Below are 16,706 nucleotides of genomic sequence, written 5' to 3'. Positions count from 1 at the left end.
CTCAATGGAAAAAGCCTATCCATGTCAACTCGATCTATCCCCCTCATAATTTTAAATACCTCTATCAAGTCCCCCCGCAACCTTCTATGCTCCAAAGAATAAAGACTTAACTTGTTCAAGCTTTCTCTATAACTTAGGTGCTGAAACCCAGGTAACATTCTAGTAAATCTTCTCTGTACTCTATTTTGTTGACATCTTTCCTATAATTCGGTGACCAGAATTTGGCCTTACCAATTCCTTGTACAATTTTAACATTACATCCCAATTCCTATACTCAATGCTCTGATTTATAATGGCCAGCATACCAAAAGCTTTCTTCACCACTGTATCCACGTGAGATTCCACCTTTAGGGAACTATGCACCATTATTCCTAGATCACTCTGTTCTACTGCATTCCTCAATGCCCTACCATTTACTATATATGTCCTATTTTGATTAGTACTACCAAAATGTAGCACCTCACACTTAAACTCACAGCATTAAACTCCATCTGCCATCTTTCAGCTCACTAATCTAACTGGCCTAAATCTCTTCAAGCTTTGAAAACCTACTTCATTATCCACAGCACGACCTATCTTAGTATCATCTGCATACAGACAGTCCCCGGGTTATATATGAGTTCCATTCCTGAGTCCGTCTTTAAGTTGGATTTGTACGTAAGTCGGAACAAGTACATCTGGTATTATTTAGCGTCAGTCAAACGTTTGACTTAGTATATAGTATATATTTTACCTTTCTGTGCATATAAAACACTTAAAAAAAACTTACGTATTCCAATAATTAAACCACTGCGTTGCTTAGTAATAATTGTAGCTTTCATCGGGGCAGGGCCTTTCACATGCTCCATTATTCTCATTTTATCCGTTATCCTTTAAAATTGTTCTAATCGTTGATCGACTGTAACCTAACGCTTTTCCAATGGCTGATGGCGTTTCACCTCTTTCCAAACGCTTTATTATTTCCACTTTATTTTCAATTGCAATCACTTCCCGTCAATAGAACAGATCCTGAGATCCGCTGGGTCCTAACAACCACCACACTGAGACAGGCTAAATGGGACAAGTGGGGGCTGTACTGTGTTTGGGTACTTGATCCTCCACAATATTCCATGTGGGAATTTAAACTGGAAGTGGCAATGTTCTTTTTTTACGAGGTTGAGTTGTGAGCTCAACATCAACCCAGCACGGATGCCATGGGAGTCACTAGATCGGCATCAACCTGGCACAGGAGTGGTCTGTCACTGTATGGAACTTGGGAAACTCCATTCTCGAGACCGGCACTGATCTCACTGCGCCACCAGCCGACCGGAATGGGGGGATGGGGGTGGCGGGGTCAGGGTGAATCTTACTAAGAAAAATTTAAGCCAAACATAAAGTTAAACACTCAACACAGTGTCAATGGCAATGACTTAAAATGGCGGACAGCGTTCTCCTTCTTGTACTTACTAATCCAATTTACCACCTCATCATTCAGATCATTAGTGTACATGACAAACAACATTGGACCCAGTACAAATCCCTGAGGCGCACCATTAGTCACCAGCCTCGAACCACTACCCTCTGGCATCTCCCATCCAGCCACTGTTGAATCCATTTTACCTCTTCAATATTAATACCTAACGATTGAACCTTCCTGGCTAACCTTCCGTGTGGATCCTTGTCAAAGGCCTTACTGAAGTCCATATAACCAACATCTACTGCTTTACCCTCGTCAACTTTCCTAGTAACCTCTTCAAAAAATTCAGTAAGATTTGTCAAACATGACAAACATGATGAGAGGCATTGCTTGTGTAGATAGTCAGAGGCTTTTCCCCAGGGCTGAAATGACTAGCTTGAGAGGGCATAGTTTTAAGGTGCTTGGAAGATAGGTACAGAGAAGATGTCAGGGGTAAGTTTTTTTTACGCAGCAAGTGGTGAGTACGTAGAATGGGCTGCCAGCGACGGTGGTGGAGGAGGATACGATAGGATCTTTTAAGAGACTCCTGGACAGGTACATGGAGCTCATAAAAATAGAAGGCTATGGGTAACCCTAGGTAATTTCTCGGGTAAAGAAATGTTTGGCACAGCTTTGTGGGCTGAAGGGCCTATATTGTGCTGTAGGTTTTCTATGTTCCTACGTTTTTATAAACATGGAATTAGTATTATGACAGTAGTACAGTGCAAGACAAATGGTAAGTTGCAATAAAAAGTAAATGTTGCAAAAGAGGAATATCAAGGTAGTAGTGTTAATGGATCATTCAGAAATCTGATGGCAGAAGGGAAGAGCTGCTCCTAAAATGTTGAGCGTGGATCTTCAAGCTCCAGTACCTCCTCCATGATGGTAGTAATGAGAAGAGGGCAAGTGTGGCTGGTGAGGGTGCTTAGTGGTTTCAAATAATCAGTTCTAGTAAGGCAGATCTGGCATTGATACGGGTGTTTGTTTTTTTCCTGACTGCTTGGAAAGGAAAAGCGAAAGGTTGATGCATCATGCCAAACACCTAGGACATGTTTTAACTAGAGTGGTTTAAAACTTTCTCTGAGATCAGGAGTCAATGTTAAAAGTTATTTTTGCACTTGTCCTGAATAGCTGTTGAGCTGGTACTGAGCCAAATTGATGGTTCCATTTAGGGAGAGAGCTCTAGAATCTTAGCAGTAAGATTTGAAAGTCAGGAATATATGGTTTGAAAAGGAAATTTCATAAATTAATGTGCTCAAGTGTTTGTGCCATATGCGGTGAAAGCAGATTTATAGGATGTTTAAATGAAATGTTAATATAATTTACTTCTGTCAAGAACCATTCTGTGGATATAGTAATCCAAACATGAATATGTATTTTGATGGACTACTTTGTGATCTAGATTTTGTTCCTCCATTTGAACATTCAATAATGTTGCCTGTTTCATTTGATATTTACAGGTGAATATCAAATCTTTGGAAGATGTGGTTAGGGCTTATCTAAAATTAGCTGAAGAAAAAACTGAAGCTGCCAAAGGGGAATCTCAACAAATGGTACTTGATATTGAGGACTTGGACAATATTCAAACGCCAGAAAGGTAAGCTAAATTTGAAGTATTGGACACGTTATTTGCAGTGTAAAATAATTCATATATGTGATAATTCACCATGTATGACTCTTTTGTAGTGTTGCTGAACACAGATCTTGTAAACATGGACTAATTTCTCAAAGAATTTGCAGCCATTTCCACTGTGGCATTATTGTTAAGTTGCATAAAAGGATGTGTAAGCTGAGGACCCAGTTAACTGGAATCCACTGTAATTTGAATTGGTAGCGAGGTGAAATAACTTTAACTCTTTGTACCACACAAAGTGCCAAAGGAACTCAGCAGGCCAGCAGCATCTATGGAAAAGGGTACACTTGACATTTCGGGCCAAGGCCCTTCGAAGGGTCTCAGCCTAAAATACCCACTGTACTCATTTTTTTTCCATAGATGCCACCTGGCCTGCTGAGTTCCTCCAGCATTTTGTGTGTTGCTTGGATTTCCAGCATCTGCAGATTTTTTCTCTTGTTTGTGATTGGATTGCACAAATATTTCAAACAATTAGTAAATTCCCAGGTAGAGTTCTGCATTGATAACTTGGTGATATGCTTTGAAGGGAAGCAGATCACAATCACAAGTATTCACAAAATAATTGGAATTTGTTTGGTAGTACTTTTGCATTTAACTGCTGTGCAAGAGTTGTTAGTGTTTTGCAGCATTCCTGTTTTTTTAAAAAAAAATGTGTGTTCCTTTTTAAAATGACTTGGAAGTGCTTGTGTTTCCTTTATGCACGTCCACGTGAGTAAATGTAAACAGTAAAAACATTTTGTTTCTGAAGCCATAATGTTTTGTTCCATCAAATGGAAATTGCTTCGTTAGTAACTTTTCAATAGCTTAAACCATTGAAACTAAATTACATTTAATGTATTTACATAGAATATTTGTTTATCTTTTCAGTGTGCTGTTGAGTGCAGTTAGTGGAGAGGACACTCAGGATCGCACAGATCGCCTTTTGTTAACCCCTTGGGTCAAATTTCTTTGGGAGTCCTACAGACAGTGTTTGGATCTGTTACGTAACAATTCAAAAGTGGAGCGTCTTTATCATGATATTGCTCAACAAGGTAGTTTTCTTGGTGCATGTATCCTGCATTTTTCCCTACTTTCCAATTTGTTCTGACTGTAAACCTCTTTAATATAGCCATAGAGCGAATTAGGTGTTTCTTCTCTGAATCAAAATACATTTTGTTTGACATGTACGGGCATGTCAATATCTCCTCGAACTACTGGTTAAGTCTCTATTTCCAGCTGCCCTGTTCAGCTCCTTTGATTAAATATAGTATTTAAACATTATATTTGATGTATTTCTTGTTCTTGCCTCACTCCAGAGATATGCGGAAAATATAAAGAATAGGTGCAGGTCTTGAAACCTTCCTATTCCTTCCACTCCCCATTTCAAATTCATTGAAGTAGTAGAGGAAAGAATCTATTCCAGAACAAGCTCATGAAACATCCCTATCCTCTTCCACTCTGGAAAAACTAGCTTGAACTTTTGATGTCTCTTCCTTTCTAAGAGAAGAACTTTAATACCAAAGGTAAAATGTTGCCACTCTGTTGTTAAAATCTATGAAAAGAGACCAGTGATTAAAAATCTTTGAACCTTATTCTCACTAGTTCATCTCATTTGTTGTTTATTCTGAATCCCTGGATTTTTAATTCCTTAACACAATCCATGAATGTTAAGTGCGCAGGAACAAGTTCAGAATAGTTGTTCTCATTTGGAGATGTCATCTTTTAATGTGTATATTAATTTTAATAAAATAACAATTTGCCTCTTTTAATAGCATTCAAGTTCTGCCTGCAGTATACTCGTAAGGCAGAATTCCGAAAGTTATGTGACAACTTGCGTATGCACTTGGGACAGATCCAGCGTCATCATAACCAAAGCACGGCAATCAATCTTAATAATCCTGAAAGTCAGTCCATGCATCTGGAGACACGACTTGTACAACTAGATAGTGCAATTAGTATGGAGCTCTGGCAGGTAACAAACTTTATGAAATTTTATCCATATTGTATGTATTACAATCAGAGTAAAATGTAGCTCTAAACTAATATATACTTTTTAATTAAGAAATATTGTGGCTGTATGACTTCAGAGCAGAATTGGGCCATTTAGCCTATCGAGTCTGCTCTGCCATTTCATTGCTGCTGATCCATTTTCCCCTCAGTCCTACTTTTCTGCCTTAACCCAGTGTCCTTTCATGCCCTGACCATCTAAGGATCTATCAACCTTGGCATTAAATATACATAAAGGTTTGGCCTCCACGGCTGCCTCTGGCAGCACATTCCACAGATTCACCACTCATGGTGAATTCACAGTACACAAAGGAATCTGGGAATATAGATCAAAGTGGCATTATAGGTAGATGGGGGCTGTAAAGAAAGCTTTTGACAGGATGCCTTTGTCGGTCAGGGTATTAAGTACAGAAGTTGGGATGTTATATTGAGATTGTATAAGATTTTAGTGAAGCCTAATTTTGAGTATTGTGTGCATTTTTGGTCACCTCCCTATAGGAAAGATACAAAAGAGTTTCGATGTATTCTTTCAGTCTTTTTATTTGGAAAGATTGAAAAAGTACAGTGAAAATTTACATGGATGTTGCTGGGATTTGAGGGCCTGAGTTGTAGGAAAAGGTTGAATAGGTTAGGATTTACTTTTCCCTGGATCATGGGAGAATGAGGGGAACTTTGATAGTTGAGGACTATAGATGAGGCTAATGTAAGCAGGCTTTTTCACTGAGGTTAGATAAGAATGGAAGTTGAGGTCATGGGTTAAGGTTGAAAGGTGAAATATTTAAGGGGTACCTGAAGGGTGCATTTTAAACACAGGAAAAAAGAGCAGGCTATTTGGCCCACAGTGTTGTGCTTAAACAAGCTAAAAGGCAAATCAAAAAGCTGCAAACACTAATCCCTTCTACCTACACCATGTCCGTATCTTCCTTATATCTATGTATCTATCCAGACATCTCTTAAGTCTAATGTATTTGCCTCTATCACCATACCATGCAGTGCATTCCAGGCATCCATGACTGTCTTGAGTAAAAAAAACTTGCCCCTCACATCCCCTTTGAACCTATCCCTGTGGTATTAATGCTTTCTGGTATTACATTTCAATGCTCGGAAACAGATATTCTGCCCACTCTATCTTTGCCCCTCATAATCTTGTAAACCTCTATCAAGATCTCCCCTCAGCCTCCAACACTCCATAGAAAACAATCCAAGTTTATCCAGCCTCTTGTGATAGCACATGCCCTCTAAATCAAGCAGCATCCTGATAAACCTCCTTTGCGTCTTCTCCAAAGCATCAACATCCTTCCTGCAGTGGGGCGACCAGAACTGCACGCAATACTCTACATGCGGCCTCACCAGAGTTTTATAAAGTTGCAGCATAACCACCTGACTTTTGAACTCAGTGCCTCGACTGATAAAAGCAGGCATTCCTAAAGCCAACTTAACCACCATATAGACCTGTGTTGCCACTTTCAGGAAGCTATGAACTTGAATTCCAAGATCTCTCTGCTCCGCAACACTTTAAGGGATAAGAGCATAAGATATAGTAGTACATCTAAGCCATTTGGCCAATCAGATTTGCTCTGCCATTTCATCATGGCTGATCCAACTTTCTTCTCAACCCCAATCTCCTGCCTTCTCCCTGTATTCCTTCATTCCCTGACCAGTCAAGAATCTGTCAATGTTCACTGTCTTAAGTATACATAAAGAATTGGCCTCCATAGTTGCCTGTGGCAGAGAGTTCCACAGATTCCCCACTTCTTGTCTAAAGAAATTCCTTCTCATTTCCATTCCAAAAGGGTGCCCCTCTATTCTGAGGCTGTCTTAAACTCTCCCACCATAGGAAATATACTCTCCACATCCACTCTATCAAGGCCTTTTATCATTCTTCTGAATTTTAGTGAATACAGGCCCAGAACCATCAAACTCTCTTCATATGACTAGCCATTCAATTCTGGGATCACTGTCATGAGCCTCCTTCTCCAGTTTTAGCACATCCTGTTTAAGATAGAGGGCCAAACCTGTTCACAATACTCCCAAGTGAAGCCTCACTCATGCTTTATATAAAGTCCCAACATTATATCCTTGCTTTTATATTCTAGTCATCTCAAAATGAATGCAAACATTGCATTTGCCTTTCTCACCACACTCAACTTGCAAATAAACCTTTTGGGAATCCTGAACAAGGGCTCCCAAGTCCTTTTGCGCCTCAGTATTATGTATTTTCTCTCTATTTAGAAAATGGTCAACCCTTTCTTTTCAATCAAAGTACATAACTACACACTTTCTGAAACTATTCTGTCTGTAACTTTGCCCATTCTCCCAATCAGTATCAATCCAAGTTCTGTAGCCTCTCTACTTACTCAAAAGCTACCTGCCCCTTCATCTGTCTTATTATCCTGCTTGTTATTTCTTCAACGAATTCCAACAGACTTGTTGGGCAAGATTTTTCCTTGAAGAAACAATGCTGAGTATGGGCTATTTTATCATGTGCCTCCGAGTACCCTGAGACCTCATCCTTGATAATCAAATTCAACATCTTCTCAACCACTGAGGACAGACTAACTGGGCTATAGTTTCATTTCCTTCTGCCTCCTTTCTTGAAGAGTGGAGTGACATTTGCAATTTTCCAGTCGACTGGAACCATTCCAGAATCTAGTGATTCTTGAAAGATCATTAATGCATCCACGATCTCTTTAGCCACCTCGTGGTGTATGCCATCTGGTCTAGGTGGCTTTATCTATCATCAGACCTTTCAATTTCCCAAGAAACTTCTCTATAGTTATGGTAACCATACACTTTATGACCCCTGACACCTGGATCTTCCACCATTGTCTTCTACAGTGAAGACTGATGTAAAATACTTATTCAGTTTGTCTGCCATTATTGGCTAGCTTCTGTTCGTATTCCATCTTTAATGACTTTTTTTAGTTGCCTTGTTTTTTCAGAAACTTCCCAATCCTCCAATTTCCCACTAATTTTTGCTCTACTTTATGCCCTTTCTTTGGCTTTTATGTTGGCTTTGAATTCTTTTGTTTGCCACGGTTGTGTCATCTTGCCTTTAAAACACTTCTTGCTCTTTAGGATGTATATATCCTGTGCCTTCTGAATTGCTTCCAGAAATTCCAGCCATTGCTGCTCTGTCGTCATCTCTGCCATTGTTCTTTTCCAATCAATTCTGGCCCAGTCCTCCCTCATGCCTTTACTCCACTGTAATACTGATACATCTGACTTTAGCTTCTCCTTCTCAAACTTCAGGGTGAATCTGATCATATTAAGGTCATTAGTTCATAAGGGATATTTTACCTTAAGCTATCTAATCAATCGTGGTTTATCCCAATCCAGAATAGCTGATCCCTGAGTAGGCTCAACCATGAGCTGTTTTTAAAAAGCCATCTTGTAGGCTTGCGAGAAATTACCCCTCCTGGAATCCAGCACCAATCTGATTTTTGCCCATCTGTCTGCGTATTGAAGTCCCCCGTGACAAATGTAACATTGCCCTTTTGGCATGCATTTTTTTAATCTCCATTGTAATTTGTAGGCCACATTTTTACTACTGTTTAGGCCTGTATGCGACACCTGTCGGGGTCTTTTTTTTACCCTTGCTGCTCCTTAGCTCTGTCCACAATGACTCAACACCTTCCGACCTTAATGATTTTATTTGATTTTTTTTTACCAACAGAACAATGTAGCCCCCTCTGCCTTCCTGCTTGTCCTCTTGATACAATGTGTATCCTTGGACATTAAGTTCCCAGCTATAATCTTTCAGCCATGAATCAGTGATGCCTACCAATCTGCAACTGGACTGCAAGTTCATCTACCTTATTCTGTATTCTAAGCATTTGACTATAAATACCCTTAGCCCTGTATTCTGCCTTCTCTATTTTGTCTCCTTTTTATGCTGCAAAACATGCTGTTGACTGCAATTTTGCCCTATAAACGACCTCTCCTCAGTACACATTTCCTGTCTTGTAAGCCAGCTGCCTCATCTTCAGTACTATTATGTCTTTCTTGCGATACTTGTATTGAAATATAGGCAGCTCAGAACACTATTAGCACCATGCTTAACCTTTTGATTCTTTACTTTGAGTGAAAAAGGATCTAGTGCATTCCTGGTGTATATGACGAAGAAATTATTCTTGGGCTTCCAGCTGGGTACAGGTACTGATTATAACTAATGTTATAATATCTGTTATAATTGACGCATCCAGATGAAGCCTGAGAAGGGTTTTTGTCTGAGGTCTTACCAATATCTGCCTACACAACCTCTCCACTAACAGTTCTGGTAGTCTCACTCCCAGCCCATGCAACTCCACTTTAAATCCCACCGTGCGGCACTAACAAACCTTCCCATAGGGTATTAGTTCCTGACCAGTTCAGGTGCTAATCAGTCCCTTGTGCACAGGTCCATCTTCTCTGGAAGAGAACCCAATGAACCAAAGATCTTGTGCCCTCCCTCCTGCACCAACTTCTTAGCCATGTACTGAATTGTATAATCTTACGAGTCCTGCCTTCAGTATCGTGTGGCATGGGTAGCATTCCTGAGAGGATCCTGGAGGCTCCGCCCTTTAAGTTAGCACCTAACTTCCTATGCAGAACCTTGTCCCTCATCCTACCCATGTTATTGATACCTACATGGACCACTACTTCTGGCTGTTCACCTTCCCACTTAAGAAAGCAATACACTGCATCTGAGATATCCCTGACCCTGGCAGCCAGGAGGCAGTATTCCATCCGGGAATCTAATTCTCGCTCACAGACCCTTCTGTCTGTTCTCCTAAGTAACGAATCCCCTATCACAACAATGTACCTTTTCTTCCCCCTTTCCTTCTGAGTCACAGAGGCAGGGTTAATATCCAGAGATGTGACCACTGTGACTTGCCCTTATCAGCATACTGTTGGCTTACATTTGTCCTACCAAGTTGTAGTACCTCACATTTATCTGGGTTAAACTCCTCATCTGCCATTTCTCAGCCCATATCTGCAACTGATCTATATTGTGCTGTATTCTCTACACTAACCACAATTCTACCAATCTTGGTATCACCCACATATTTACTAACCCACACCTACATTTTTATCCAGATCGCAAGCAGCAGAGGTCCTAGCACAGATCCCTTCACTAATTACAGACCTTCCGCTCCGTTGTCCCTTCAACCACTACCTTCTGTCTTCTATGCGCAAGCCAGTTCTGAATCAAAACAGCCAATTCCCCATGGACCCCGTTTATCTTAACCTTCTGGATTAGCCTCCCATGAGGGACTTTGTCAAATGCTACTAAAATCCACGTAGGCAACTTCCACTGCCCTACCCTCATCGATCTCTTTCATCATTTTGTGAAAAAAAACTTAGGTTGGTAAGGCATAACTTGCCACACTCAAAGCTGTGCTGGCTCTCCCTTATTAGGCCAATGCTAATATATCGTATACATAAGAATATTCTCCATTAATTTCCCAATAACTGACTTGAGACTCACCGGTCTATATTAACCATAATTTTTCCCTTCTGCTTCTATTTAAGAAGGGAACAACATAAGCCATTAGCCTGTTCTCCCGGACCTCGCCCATGCCTAGAGAGGACACAAAGATGCTGATCAAGGACCCAGCAATCTTGTCTCTTGCAACCTTCAGTAACCTGAGGTAAATTCCATCAGGCCCTGGGACATATTCACTATTTATTAGAAAGCTGAACGCTTCCTCCTCCTTGACTACCATATGCCCTAAAGTATTTACAGTGCCTATAAATAGTATTCACACGTTTTGGAAGTTTTCATGATTTATTGTTTTAAAGCCTTGAGCCACAGTGTATTTAATTTGCTTTTTTGACACTAATTAACATAAAAAGACACCAGTCAAAGTGAAAACAGATCTATGCAAAATGTTCTAAATTAATTACAAATATAAGACACAAAATAATTGATTGCATAAATATTCACCCCTTTACTATGACACACTAAATCATCACAGGTGCTGAGATTTGGTCCTACAAGTCACGTGATTAGTTAAATGTAGATATGTTTTTTGGAGAACTGTGCCATCAAGGTGTTTTAATTGATTGTAGTAAAAATACATCTGTATCTGGAAGGTCCAACTGCTGATGAGTCAGTATCCTGGCACCAAAAAGACAAGAGCACTCTAAGCAACTCTGCAAAAAGTTTATTGAAAAGCATAAGTCAGGAGATGGATACAAGAAAATTTCTAAGGTATTTCCATATTCCTTGAGCTCAATCTTCATGAAATGGAAAGAATTTGGCACAGCTGTAAATCTTTTTTTCTGGAGACCAACCTCAAAAACTGAGTGAAGAAGGGGACTAGTGAGGGAGGTCACCAAGAGACCAATGACAACTGGAGGAGTTACAAGCTTTAGTGCCTGAGATGGGAGTGACTGTGCATACAAAAGCTGTTGCCCGGGTACTTCACTATTCGCAGCTTTATTGGAGAGTCACAGAGAAAGCCACTGTTGGTGGGGGGGGGGTGGAGCCAAACAAAATCTTGGCTAGAGTTTTCCAGAAGGGATGTGGGAGACTGACTGAAGTCAGCTGGAAGAAATTCTATGGTCTGATGAAAGCAAAATTGAGCTTTTTGGCCATCAGACTTTGTGTAAGTCAAACACTGCACATCATGAAAAACACACTATCCCTACCGTGAAGCATTGTGGTGGTTGCATCATGCTGTAGGATGCTTTACTGCAGCAGGCCCTAGGAGGCTTGTGAAGGTAGAAGATAAAAATGAATGCAGCAAAATACAGAGAAATCCTGGAGGAAAACCTGATGCAGTTTGCTAGAAAACTGTTAATTGGAAGAAGATTTGCTTCCCAACAAGACAGTGACCCCAAGTGTAAAGCCAGTGCTGCACAGTAATGGCTTAAAAACCACAAAGTTAATGTCCTGGAATGGCAAAGTCAGTCCAGACCTCAATCTAATTGAGAATTTGTGGCTGGACTTGAAAAAGTCACTCGCAATCCCCATACACTCTGACAGCTTGAGCAGTTTTGTAAAGAAGAATGGGGAAAGATTTCATTGTCCAGATGTGCAAAGCTTTAGACTTGAGGCAGTAATTGCTGCCAAAAGGTTCATCTAAATACTGACTTGATGGGGGTGACTAATTATGCAATCAATGAGTTTTTTGTTTATTAATTGCAATAAATTTAAATCAATTTGTAGAAATTTGTTTTCACTTTGACATGAAAGGATCTTTTCTGTTGATCTGTGTCAAAAAAGCCAAATTAAATCCACTGTGATTTAATGTTGTAAAACAATAAAATATGAAAACTTCCAAGGGGTGTGAATACTACTTATAGGCTCCATATACACTCAGCACTGAGCTCCTGGTCCTCCATATCCTTTTCCTTGGTAAGTACTGAAGCAAAGCATCATGACCCTAACCCTCGCATTTTCTAATTCCAAGTAAATGTCCCCCCACTATTCTTGAGTAATCCCACCCTCTCCACAGTCATCCTTTTCAAGTCAAGTCAAGTCAACTTTTATTGTCATTTCGAGCATAACTGCTGGTACAGTGCAAAGTAAAAATCAGAATGTTTTTCAGGACCATGGTTTACATGACACAGTGCAAAAAACTAGATTGAACTACGTAATAATAAAAAAACACAGAAAGCTATACTAGACTACAGACCTACACTGGACTGCATAAAGTGCACAAAAACCGTGCAGGCATTACAATAAATAATAACCAGGACAGTAGGGCAAGGTGTCAGTCTAGGCTTCGAGCATTGAGGAGTCTGATAGCTTGGGGGAAGAAACTGTTACATAGTCTGGCCGTGAGAGCCCGAATGCTTCGGAGCCTTTTCACTTTCACACTTTCACTTTTCACTTTCACTACAGCTTTCACAAAAAGTAGAGATGCTGCTGCGCTTTCTTTGCTATGGAGCTGGTGTTGAGGGACCAGGTGAGATTCTCCGTCAGGTGAACACCAAGAAATTTGGTGCTCTTTACAATCTCTACCGAAGAGCTGTCAATGTTCAGCAGGGAGTGGTCGCTCCGTGCCCTCCTGAAGTCAACAACCATCTCTTTTGTTCACATTAAGAGACAGGTTGTTGGCTCTGCACCAGTCTGTTAGCCGCTGCACCTCCTCTCTGACTCGACGTCCTTGCTGATGAGACCCACCACAGTAGTATCATTGGCGAACTTGATGATATGGTTTGAGCTGTGTGTTGCAGCACAGTCGTGGGTCAGCAGAGTGAACAGCAGTGGACTGAGCACGCAGCCCTGTGGAGCCCCCGTGCTCAGTGTGATGGTATTGGAGATGCTGCTTCCGATCCGGATTGACTGAGGTCTCCCAGTCAGTAAGTCTAGATTCCAGTTGCAGAGGAAGGAGTTCAGGCATAGTGGGTTCAGCTTTCCAATCAGTTTCTGAGGGATGACTGTATTGAATGCTGAACTAAAGTCTATGAACAGCATCTGAATGTATGTGTCTTTTTTGTCCAGGTGGGTTAGGGCCAGGTGGAGGGTGGTGGCAATGGCGTCATCTGTTAAGCGGTGGGACGGTATGCAAACTGCAGGAGGTCCAGTGACTTTTTACTCTTGATGTACATATAGAATGCCTTGGGATTCACTTTAATCCTATTTGATAAACTCTTCATGGCCCCTCCTGGCTTTCCTAATTCCCTTCTTTATTTCTTTTCTGGCTTCTTTGTACTTGTGTACTTGGTTCATATAACTATATAACAATTACAGCATGGAAACAGGCCACCTCGGCCCTTCTAGTTTGTGCGGAATGCTTACTCTCACCTAGTCCCACCTACCTACACTCAGTCCATAACCGTCCATTCCTTTCCTGTCCATATACCTATCCAATTTTTGCCCCTTAACTCTCAACTCGTGTCCTCTTGTTTGAATTTCCCCTACTCTCAATGGATAAAGCCTATCCACGTCAACTCGATCTATCCCCCTCATAATTTTAAATACCTCTATCAAGTTCCCCTTCAACCTTCTGCACGCCAAAGGATAAAGACCTAACTTGTTCAACCTTTCTCTGTAACTTAAGTGCTGAAACCCAGGTAACATTCTAGTAAATCTCCTCTGTACTCTCTCTATTTTGTTGACATCTTTCCTATAATTTGGTGATCAGAACTGTACACAATACTCCAAATTTAGCCTCACCAATGCCTTGTACAATTTTAACATTACATCCCAATTCCTATACTCTGCTCTGATTTATAAAGGCCAACATACCAAAAGCTTTCTTCACCCTATCCACATGAGATTCCACCTTCAGGGAACTATGCACCATTATTCCTAGATCACTCTGTTCTATTGCATTCCTCAATGCCCTACCATTTACCATCTATGTCCTATTTTGATTAGTCGTAACAAAATGTAGCACCTCACACTTATCAGCATTAAACTCCAACTGCCATCTTTCAGCCCACTCTTCTAACTGGCTTAAATCTCTCTGCAAGCTTTGAAAACCTACTTCATTAGCCACAACGCCTCCTACCTTAGTATCATCTGCATACTTACTAATCCCAATTTACCACCCCATCATCCAGATCATTAATGTATATGACAAACAACGTTGGACCCAGTACAGATCCCTGAGGCATATCACTAGTCACAGGCCTCCAGCCTGACCAACAGTTATCCACCAGTACTTTCTGGCATTTCCCATCCAGTCACTGTTGAATCCATTTTACTACTTCAATATTAATACCTAACGATTGAACCTTCCTATCTAACCTTCCATGTGGAACCTTGTCAAAGGCCTTACTGAAGTCCATATAGACAACATCCACTGCTTTACCCTTGTCAACTTTCCTAGTAACCTCTTTAAAAAATTCAGTGAGTTTTGTCAAACATGACCTTCCATGTTTGATCCTAACTTCCGAAGCTTTACATGCATTTCCTTTTATTGACCAAATTCATTACCCCTCTGGACATCCAAGGTTCTTTATCTTTCTATCCCTGTCCTTCCTTCTAGCAGGACTCTGAGTAATTAATCTTTAAGCACCCTCCACGTGTCTGACATGGACTTGCTAGAGGAAAAGGTGTTCCCAATTAATGTTTCTTAGTTCCTGCCTAATGCCCTTGTAATTTACCCTACTCGATTGCATAATTCTCCCATAAGGACCATTCATGTGCTTACCTGCAGCTGTCTTGAAAGTTAAGGTGCTGTGACCACTGTTCCCTCACTATTAACCCACTGAAAAGTCAGGCACCTGGACAGTGTCATTATCCAGCACCCGATCCAGTATGGCTTCTCCTCTCATTGGACTGTCCATATATTGATTTAAGAAACCTTTCTGGATACACTTAACAAACTCAGCCCCATCTAAACCCCTTGCACTAAGAAGGTCCCAGTTTATACAGGGAAGTTAAAATCCCCCATGACAACAACCCTACTATTTTTACACATGTCCTTAATTTGATTACATATATGTTCCTTAATGGCTCTGTGGCTATTAGGAGGTCTGTAGTACAATCCAATCAGTGTCCAGATTCTTATTCCTGAGTTCCACCCAAATGGACTCAATGTCTGACCATTATTATGTTTCTTCTGAGTGCAGCTGTGGTATTGTCCCAAATTAATGGTGCAACACCATCTCCTATCTTTTCTAAAGCTTTGAAAACCTGGTATATCAATCACCCAATCCTGCCCCTCTCTCATCCAAGTTTCAGTAATGGTTAAAACATCGTAGTTCCTTGTATTGATCTGTGCTCTTAATTTCATCACCCTTACCCATAATACTCCAAGCATTAAAATATGCATACTTCAAACTATCTGACCTATTGTACCTGTTATTTCGTTTTCTGCTTTTCATTACTTTCTCTGACATCTACCTCTGGTCCGATCCTTCCCTTACTGACTTGGGGCTCCAGTTCCCAGAACCCTGCAAAACTAGTTTAAACTCCCAAGTGGCATCAGTAAATCTGGCTGCCAGGATATTGATTCTCCTCCAGTTCAGCTGCAGCTATTTCCTTTTGTACAGGTCACCCCTTTCCCAGAAAAGGTTCCAATGAGCAAGAACATGAAACCCTACCCCCTGCACCATCTCTGCAGCCACTCATTCATCAATGCTTTCACCCCGTTTCTACCTGCACTAGCCCATAGCACAGGGAATAATCTGGAAATTACAACCTCTGAGGTCCTTCTTTTCAGCCTCTTTCCCAACTCTATATACACACTGTGTAGGACCTCTTCTGCCTATGTTATTAGTGCCAATATGTACCATGATTTCTGGTTGTGTCCCCTCCCCCTTAAGAATATTCTACACCCAGCTGATCCATCATAGATCCCAGCACCTGGGAGACATCACACCATTCTGGTATCTTTTGCAGGTACAGAAGTTCCTCTGTCCTCTTAACTTTGGAGTTGAATATACTCGGGATCATTCAGGAGATAATTCACAGAAAATTTTGAGAATGTGAAACTAGCAGGCAGCACAAGTGGTGGGTGCAGGCTGATTGCAACATTTAAGAAAAGTTTGGATACTTACGTGGATGTGAGGGGTATGGACGGCTGTGGTGTAGGTGCAGATCAGTGGGACTAGGCATAGACTGGGTGGACACCCTGACTAACCAAGAACCTATCAACCTTTGCTTTAAATACACCCAGTGGCTTGGCCTCCAAAGGACCTGTGTCTGTGTAATAGTACTGTGACTGCACTGTGTAATGCCACTAATATTAAGTGAAATATCAACAT

At 40.9% G+C, this 16,706-nt stretch overlaps 1 protein-coding gene across 1 annotated transcript in view; it reads left to right on the top strand.

The window, feature by feature from the left end:
* The window catches only part of eif3s10 (eukaryotic translation initiation factor 3, subunit 10 (theta)), a 73,500-nt gene that overhangs the window by 23,210 nt on the left and 33,584 nt on the right, over positions 1-16,706 (top strand). Inside the window, exons 3-5 of the mRNA XM_059947964.1 lie at positions 2,896-3,032; positions 3,936-4,099; positions 4,820-5,019. Coding sequence (XP_059803947.1) covers positions 2,896-3,032; positions 3,936-4,099; positions 4,820-5,019 — 501 coding nt within the window. The remainder of the gene's footprint in view (positions 1-2,895; positions 3,033-3,935; positions 4,100-4,819; positions 5,020-16,706) is intronic.

This window comes from Hypanus sabinus, chromosome 22 (assembly GCF_030144855.1).
Source record: "Hypanus sabinus isolate sHypSab1 chromosome 22, sHypSab1.hap1, whole genome shotgun sequence".
NCBI classification, from domain to species: Eukaryota; Metazoa; Chordata; class Chondrichthyes; order Myliobatiformes; family Dasyatidae; genus Hypanus; species Hypanus sabinus.
This window is presented reverse-complemented; position numbering and strand designations above follow the sequence as displayed.